We start from the raw sequence: 9,276 nt of genomic DNA, 5'->3' as shown, positions 1-9,276 counted from the left end.
TCTACACCTTCTTCCTGATAGTGGAGAGTGGGGAAGTGGGGATCAAGAAACATAGCTTTTTAGCTCAATGTGCCATGCAGCCAAGAAGGTGAGGAAAGAGATTAAGAAATGTTGAGGCTAGATTGTTGTTATATAGATGCAGCTACCTTCTGGGATTCTGTCATGGCCTGGGATAAAAGGGAAGACAGTGATCCAGGTGTGACAGCCTGATGGGTTCTTCCTGCATGCTGCACAGCCATAATCAATTCACTGAGACTGAGGCGGTGCAGTAAAACAAGAGTTTAATTGATGCAAGGTCAGCCACACCAGAGATGAGGTATTACTTGAACCAGTCTCCCTGAAGGCTCAGAGGCTAGGGTTTTTACGGACAATTTGGTGGGCAGGGGGCTAAGGAACAGGTGCTGCTGATTGGTTGGGGATGAAATAATAGGGGCTGGAAAATGGTCCTCATGCACTGAGTTCTCTAGGTGGGACCACGGGACAGGCTGAGTCATAAGTCACAAATTTGGGTGGCGTCAGTCTGAAAACATCTCAAAGGACCAATCTTAGGTTCTACAATGATGATGTTATCTATAGGAGCAATTGAGAAGGAACAAATCTTGTGATCTCTGGCCACTATAATCCCTGAACAGTAAGGGATTATAGAAAATATGCCCACATTTTAGCAGAATTCAGACTCCTTCCATAATTCTAATCTTGGGCCTTTCAGTAGTCTCATGAAGGTGGTTTCAGCCCCAAAACAAGCAGGAAGAGGATCAATTTAGGGTGAGACTATTATCCTTGCTTCAAAGTTAAGCTATAAGCCAAATTCCTCCATGGTTAGTTTGGCCTGTACCTAAGAACAACCAAGGACGGCTTGGAGGCCAGAAGCAAGACGGAGTCAACTATGTCAGATATCTCATACTGTCATAATATTTGCAACGGTGGTTTCACAGGTCTCTTTCCCTACTACTCTATTACAGCTGCTCCTATGAAGATCACCAATAAGTTCCACAGTGTCATGTTCAATACAGACAATTCTCATTTCCTATCTTACTCATCAGAAAACTTTGACATAATTTATCACTTCCTCATTCATGAAACAGTAGGGGCCATGAGAAACTTCTACTTCAACCACTGAAAATTCACTGAAAAAACCCACAAAAGGCAGACTGATTGGAGAAGATGCACATTGTATACATGTGTATACAGGGAGAATCACAGGGTGATTACCCAACCTCCAGCAGGGTGAAGAAGCTTATATACAATCCTGGCAAAACAGGCTATAGGAGGGAGTAGAAGAGGAATTCTATTGATGGGATTACTAGGGAGAATGGAATGGATCAGGGAACAGAGATGAACATGAACATTACCTTGTCAAAGGGTACGTTCAAGCATGGTTACATTCTTGGTTTTTCAGGGAGGAGAAGAGACAGTTTTTCCTTTTAATGGGTCTGGATTTTAGGTTAAAAAAACGTTAACTTCATCTTTGGAAGACTCAGTGGGGGGTGGTGTCAGCGAGACCTTGAGGCTTCTTCAGTTTAACATGTCAAAACGTATTTTGGGGTAGCAGTTTCTGAACCCCAACTAAATAACTTTCTTTACTTGGCTTCTAGGATTCCACCCTCTGATTCTATTTCTCTTTCTTTGTCACTCCTCATACTCTTCTGCTGGATCTATCTCATCTTCCTAACAATTCAATATGAGAGGATCTAGAGCTCAATTGTACAACTTTTTCTCGACTCACTTCTTAGGAGACTTTTTTGGTTTTTTTTTGAGATGGAGTTTTGCTTTCCCCCGGACTGGAGTGAAGTGGGGCAATCTTGGCTCACTGCAACCTCTGCCCCCTGGGTTCAAGCGATTCTCCTGCCTCAGCCTCCCAAGTAGCTAGGATTATAGGCACCTGCCACCATACCCCACTAACTTTTGTATTTTTAGCAGAGACGGGGTTTCACCATGTTATCCAGGCTGGTTTCAAACTCCAGCCTCAGCCTCCCAAAGTGCTGGGATTACAGGGGTGAACCACTGTGCTCGGCCTTCTTGGGAGATCTTATCCAATCTTGTGGCTGTAAATATTCTATACAGTCTCAAACATAACTATGTATCTCCAACACCTTCCTTGAATTCCAGACTGCTTACTTGACATCTACACTCAGATATCTGTCTAGGAAATCTCTCAAATTTAATATTCAAAACCAAATGGCATGCTATAGATTTTTTTTGTTCCCGCTGTTGTTGTCGAGACGGAGTTTCACTCTTGCTGCCCAGGCTATAGTGCAATGGTGTGATCTTGGCTCACTGCACCCTCTGCCTCCAGGTTCAAGTGATTCTCCTGCCTCAGCCTCCCGAGTAACTGGGATTACAGGCATGTGCCACCACACCCAGCTAATTTTGTATTTTTAGTAGAGATGGGGTTTCTCCATGTTGGTCAGGCTGGTCTTGAACTCCTGACCTAAGGTGATCCACACGCCTTGGCTTCCCAGAGTGCTGGGATTACAGGTACCTTCCGAGCATGCGCGGGGAAGTAGCACGCAGGCGCGGCACGCCCCGCGCATGCCTGATACAAAGCGTCCGCAGGTCCGGCGGTAGCGTCGGCCGAGTGCTGCGGCCGGGGCAGCCACCGTCCGGCATGAAGAATTGGGTTCTGGGGGCTGCCTGCTCCTTGCTCCGGCACCATGGAATGCCTGCGCAGTTTGCCCTGCCTCCTCCCCCGCGCGATGAGACTTCCCCGGCGGACGCTGTGTGCCCTGGCCTTGGACTTGACCTCTGTGGCGCGTCCCGTTGCTGCCTGCGGCCGCGCAGCCGACTTGGTTGGAAGGAGCCGGGCGGCGCAACTTTGCGGGCCGGGCCGGCTCCGCGTGGCAGGTACAGCCCTTACCCGGCCACAGCTTCCGGACGGTGGTCTTGCAGTGACCTTACGCTGCTGCCCCAGCCACCCGGCGCGGCGCGCCTGTTGCTCTGCGCCCTGCGCAGAATTCGGCCTCCCGTGTGTCCCGTGAGCTTGCACAGGCCCGCGGGCCGAGCTGCGCCCGACTAGCTCAGAATGCGACCTTGCTATGTGCGCTGTGCCCTGCCGGGGTCCGAGCGGCCAACCCTCTGCCTTCTCCCCCACCGCCCTTGCTGCAGATTATATAACCATAGGAACAACCTAGGAATCGTTTGTAGACCGTGATCACGTTAGTTAACAACCCGCTTAAGTGCTCTTGTGAGAGGTTTTCTTGTGTGTTGTTTTTGAGACAGGGTGTTACTATGTTGCCCAGGCTGGACTCAAACTCCTTGCCTCAAGCCTAACGCATTAGCCTCGCAAAGCGCTGGGATTACAGGCATGAGCCACCACACCTGGCCGAGAGGTGTTTTTAAACAAGGCTTTCATCTGTTCCGAAGTCATAAGTATTAATATTAATTTATCTTCCCTTCCTTACGGACACATTTATACAGTTGTCGAGTTGCGCAGGGATTGGGGACGCACATGGAAGTGAGGCTGAAGACTTGAGTTGCTTCTGAGAACGGCTTGACTTTATTTTCAACTACAGTACTGTATAAGTAAACAGGGAGATCGGATTGAGAAAAAAAAAAAGAATCTTATTTACTGTTTATTTTTACACCAAATGTTGAAGCATGGTGAAAAGTTAAGATTTTCACAAATGTGAGTGCAAATATATGAGGAATAAAAGGTATTGAAATGAATGACTTTATCAAGAATATAGCAGTGTCCTCAAATATGTTTTCTCAGTTGTGCTCTCAAAAGCCTCCCAAAGTAACTCCTCGTCATCACCTCGTTCTCCACTTATTGGAGAGTCTAAGTTGGGTTACATGCTCTGCACCCTCCATTGATAATGCCTAGGAATCCAGTTTCAGCAAGTTGGAGGAAACTTTGAGGACAAGCATTGACGTTCAGAATCTCAATCCTGGTTACACTCTAATTTGTGACATTAAAACATTGAAAGCCATTTGTAATCAGCAAATGACTTTTACCTTTATTCATCTTACCCTTATAGTGATAATTTGTATTTTGTAAAAGGGAAATGAAACTTCAGATATTAACAAATTACAAGAATCATTACATGTATGTAGTGGAAAAAAGATCAGAAATAGGATTTTTTTCTACAGTCTCTGGAGTCAGTGTAATTACTTTGGAAGCATAAAACAGTGTCCTCTGTCAGTCATTAAATGTACTTGATTATACTTCAGCGTTCACTTCGACTCAGTCTAGTCACATATTTTAAATAGACTAATTTTCAAATAAAGATTTGTCCTCCTTCCAGCTCAGTGGGGGTGTTTCGTAAGTATTCACTGTAAAGAATATCTGTAGAAAAGAAGTAAAATCAATAGGTTTCATAGTTTATGAGCCAGTCAAATAATTCTGATACTGGAATGCTTGAAAGATCAGGTGGCACTTAGGACCTATGTTTTCTAAAATGTATCTACTACCAAATGCGCATGAAGAGCCTTTTATGCAAAAAGGAAGACCAGACATTTTCTTAAATCTCAGAACACGATGTTGCACATTCGTTCATCCAACTTTGAGATATCAGTAATAATTAGAAAGGTAAAAGGGTGATTGGAATCCATCAGTTATTTTAATACCTCACCTAAGCCATTACTTTTGAAAATCATTCCCTGCCAAACCTAAGATAATCACCAACAAATATTAAAATTAACAAGAGTATTTCTTCTTAAAATATTTAAAAATAATAAAATAGTCTGAAGGTCTCCACATACTATGAGAGTTGTATTTTGGCTCTATGTGAATCATATAACCACAGGAATTCTCTTAATTTATTCTTCAGGTGAAGTGCACCGGTTAAGAACTTCTGATGTCTCTCAAGCCACTTTAGCCAGTGTAGCCCCAGTATTTACTGTGGTGAGTATGTACAATACATTGGAAATCATACAGAAAGTGCATCCCATACTTATTAACTCATTGGACCGTTGGCCAAGATACTACTTATTTTGAGTTTTATAATCGCTATAGTTACATGTCATGGCTGTTGTGCCTGGCCAGTGACCTGAGTGCCTGCTAGATTTGCTTAACAATTATCTTGAACTTTGCTAATGACTGCACCTCCCCTTTTAATACTAGAACAGGTCAATCGCACTTCAGAGCCATAAAGAGGCTTGAACCTGTGTTCTGCAAGATAATACGCAGGCAGAAGCATCTTGAAGGCAGCAGAGTGTAGTATTTAAAAGTGCATGCTTTGAAAGGTCATGATCTCTGTAACTTTTCTCTGAAATGGTTGGGGAGTGGGAGTGAGGGGGGAAATAAATGAATAAGATAATGTATCACACACGTATATTTTTAGAGAAAGAGAAAGAAGGCCGTTGGGGCAAAATTTTAACAAAGGTGACTAGGTGAAAGCTCTGTGGGAATTGGTTGTAATATTCTTGCAACTTCAAAAAAAAAAAAAAAAAAACCTTGAAAAAAACGTGTGCCGGCCGCGTGCGGTGGCTCATGCCTGTAATCCCAGCACTTTGGGAGGCCGAGGCGGGCGGATCACGAGGTCAGGAGACCATCCTGGCTAACACAGGGGTTTCACCCCGTCTCTACTAAAAATACAAACCGGTCGTGGTGGCGGGCGCCTGTAGTTCCAGCTACTCGGGAGGCTGAGGCAGGAGAATGGTGTGAACCCAGGAGGTGGAGCTTGCAGTGAGCCTAGATCACACAACTGCACTCCAGCCTGGGCAACACAGTGAGACTCCGTCTCAAAAAAAAAAAAAAAGGTGTGCCTATCTGAGCCAGACTTCCTAAATTCCAGTCTCACTCTGCCTCTTATTGACTAGGTGGCCTTGGACAAGTTAGGATAGCATCTTTGTGTCTCAGTTTTCTCATCTGAAAACTGAGCATAACCTACCGTATAGAATTGTTATGAGGATTAAATTAACTCATATATCGAAAGCCCTTAAACTAGTGCCTCACATATAGTAAGCCCCAAATATATTTCATTAGGATTATTTAGGCTTGTTAATGTAAGAGCTTTTCTTTATAAACTACAGAACGAAATAACCCCCAGAATTGCGTTTAAAAGTTACCACTGTTATTCATTGTTCTGGAGGAGTTAGCCAATTTAGTTAAGAATACAAAATCAGGACCAGGTGAGGTGGCTCAGAGAATACAAAAAGAATACAAAATCAGGGCCAGGCGAGGTGGATTACAGGTGGCCTGTAATCCCAATACTTTGGGAGGCTGAGGCAGCCGTTTGAGGTCAGGAGTTTGAGACCAGCCTGACCAACATGCTGAAACCCCATTTCTACTAAAAAACAAAAAAATTAGCCAGGTGTGGTGGTGCATACCTGTAGTCCCAGTTACTCAGGAGGCTGAGGCAGGAGAATCACTTGAACCTGGGAGGTAGAGGTTGCAGTGAGCCAAGATTGTGCCACTGCACTCCAGCCTGGGCAACAGAGCAAGACTCTGTCTCCAAAAAAAAAAAAAAAAGAATGCAAAGTCAAACGTCAAATATTGAAAGTCAGTTCTTTGCAGGTGAAATAATTTCAAAGAACACTTAAATTCATAAAGCTATGGAATCTGAGAAAGAAAAAGAAATTTAATTTGTGCTGTTTGAAATAGTTTAAAAAGTGAGCTGGTTGCAAAGTAAATATTTTTTTCATTATAATTTGTATGATTTAAAAAAATTTTTTAAGTTCCATTAAAGAAAAAAAGCGTACATATAAATATTGAGATGCAAAAATATTCCACATATGTTGCTACTTTGGAAGGAGGGAGACTGCAAAGCAGTATGTATAACATTAGTATGTTTTATTAGGAAAATGTTTGGAAGGATATTCAGTGAAATATTATCACAGTTTTCTCTAAAACTTGTCATTTCAGGTGATTAATATAGTTTTATTTTACATATATTTATTTTCAAATTTTCTGCAGTGGGTTTATGTATTTGTGAAATATAAGGATGAAAGCTAGACTGTTACACTAATATAAAGCTTTCTTTGATATAAATTTTCCTTTAGTGTTCTATGGAACTTATATATTCATATTAATTTTATCTTTGCTGATGAGAAGCAAGATAAAATATATATATTGTGAATTTTTATTTTGTGATTAACACAGCATGTATATTTCCATGGTAATAACCCAAGACCTATATTGTACTTATTATGTTAGAGTGCCTTTCTGAAATGTGTCTGTCATAGTAAGTAGTACAGCTCAGCACATAGTGATTCATTAAATGTTTCACATCTTCAAACTTGACTGTGGATAAACATCACTGAAAAATACTCCCCTACTTTACAGGAAATAGGTGCATTTTCTGTATCAAATCCTCTCTTCAAACTATCAGAAGAGGTTCTGTAAATCTTGATTGATTCTGCAACACCCACCAAAGATACTTTAGCTTCATGTAGACATTTAGATTCACAAGGCAGGCCATACTTGGTCCCAGTCTACTCAGAAGGATAAGGGACAAGAGAAACAACAAGGTAGTGTTAGGTGTTTCCTCTTCAAAACAAGTCTTTGCAGCCATCCAGGGGTTTCTCTGGTCCTCTGAGTGATCGCTCAGTGACAAGGAGGTAAGATTCTCAAAGGTGGATGTGAGATTCACCTTGGCTCGAATCCCCATGCCCCATAGTGACAGTATCCCTTGTAACCGTCACAGAGGCACAGCGTCCAGGATTCTGGTGGGGAACATGGCCACAAGAGCCACCATAGTCAGGAAAGGGCAAAGAGAGCTATTGCTTTTCACCTGATAACTGTAATTTGTTCATCTTCCCAGTCCAGTGCAGTCTACCAGTCAATGGTCATTTTTACCATAAGGATTGTTACCTAGTAACAACACAACTGATACTCCTTTATCAAACTTTCTAGAGGAACCAAGATAGAAAGTTAAACCCGGGTCTGATTTTCCTAGCAAAGGAAAAAAGGAATTTTAAAACCCTTAACTCATAACTGGATTTAATCTAAAGAAAGTCAGTAATGGTTTATATTTGCATTTCAACATTTTGGGGATATTACTCACAATACCATAAATTCTTAACTAAATTAACAATACCATAAGTAACATTCTAATTTGAAAGAAAATAATAATTTGTTTTATTCTCTATTTTCAGACAAAATTTGACAAACAGGGAAATGTTACTTCTTTTGGTGAGTATCTGATTAGCATTCTAAATCATTTTTTTAAACAATGAGTGAATCTGATAGAAATCAAGAAATTGTAGGATTTTGAGTAGAATATTCTCTGTATATACAGGTGTGTTGAAAGAGATCTTTCTTCAGCATTTGTCTGTCAGTCTTAATTGGAGCTGGCAGTACTCAGACTGTGTGTATTCTTCCAGAATTATTTTCTTCTAGCAGGAGCCACTTTTTGCTCTAACAGGCTGTTGAAGGAATATTTGGGAGAGAGAGGCTGGTGTAGAGCTGGAGCCCAAAGACACACTCTTTCTCTTTTGTCTCTCTTGTTAGTGTCCCTTTCATTGCCCTCATTCATTCCCCTGAAGCATGTTTAAGGCAGAGTCACATAATACCACTGACATTGCAGTGGGTGACAAAAGGTGGACAGGGACATGTCACTGCATGGCAGTCATATGGAATTCTGCTGCTGATGGCTGTCTGTGGACAGCTACTTTAAAAAGTGAGACTAGGCATTACTTTACTATGTGACTTCAGATGTGAGTTTCAGCTCTCCCTGAGAATGAATGTCTCAGGTAATAAATTCAGTTCTTCTCATTTTTGTATTAGTCCAAGAACAAAGACAATCAAGCTTATCTGTTCACATATATAAAATACTGAAGATGATGTTGTAGTAAAAATAGAAAATGTAGTTGTGTACAGTTTATATTTAAGAAAGATAACCTGTCTAGAGCTGGAAATTTATAGGTTCTAATGATGCATAGTTGTGGTTTCTATATTAGTCTCAAGGGACTTCTAAGTAGTGAGAAATTTATGAGGTATAGATAAGAAAATCATTAGTTTGACGGTATTTAGCCCAAGTATGTTTTCTAGGTAAAAATGGATATTAAGAAGACTTAATTTTAGTTTTTGTTTCTGGTAGTAACCAAAATTATCTTGATGGTGGTGGGAGGACTGCTTTGATGGAAAAATCTAGGCCATTTAATGTATTTGGTTTAGCCCTCTCTGTTTATTTCTTTTATAGAAAAGAAGAAAACTGAATTATACCAAGAGTTAGGTCTTCAAGCCCGAGATTTGAGATTTCAGCATGTAATGAGTATCACAGTCAGAAACAATAGGATTATCGTGAGAATGGAGGTAAAATATTTTATTTTCGTCTGTGTTTCTCCAATACAATCTTATAAAAGTTACCTTCTAACTTTTTTTTTTTTTTTTTT

At 41.2% G+C, this 9,276-nt stretch overlaps 1 protein-coding gene across 1 annotated transcript in view; it reads left to right on the top strand.

Moving 5' to 3' along the window:
* The first annotated feature begins 2,515 nt into the window (after positions 1–2,515).
* MRS2 (magnesium transporter MRS2) overlaps positions 2,516–9,276 on the top strand; it is a 21,411-nt gene continuing 14,650 nt past the window's right edge. The window contains exons 1-4 of the mRNA XM_017878553.1: positions 2,516–2,844; positions 4,770–4,843; positions 8,038–8,074; positions 9,084–9,196. Coding sequence (XP_017734042.1) covers positions 2,655–2,844; positions 4,770–4,843; positions 8,038–8,074; positions 9,084–9,196 — 414 coding nt within the window. The 5' untranslated portion in view covers positions 2,516–2,654. The remainder of the gene's footprint in view (positions 2,845–4,769; positions 4,844–8,037; positions 8,075–9,083; positions 9,197–9,276) is intronic.

The sequence above is a fragment of the Rhinopithecus bieti genome, unplaced genomic scaffold (genome assembly GCF_001698545.2).
Source record: "Rhinopithecus bieti isolate Rb0 unplaced genomic scaffold, ASM169854v2 scaffold_11110, whole genome shotgun sequence".
Classification (NCBI taxonomy): Eukaryota; Metazoa; Chordata; class Mammalia; order Primates; family Cercopithecidae; genus Rhinopithecus; species Rhinopithecus bieti.
Note: the sequence above shows the minus strand (reverse complement) of the source record. Positions and strands in the feature narration are given on the sequence as shown.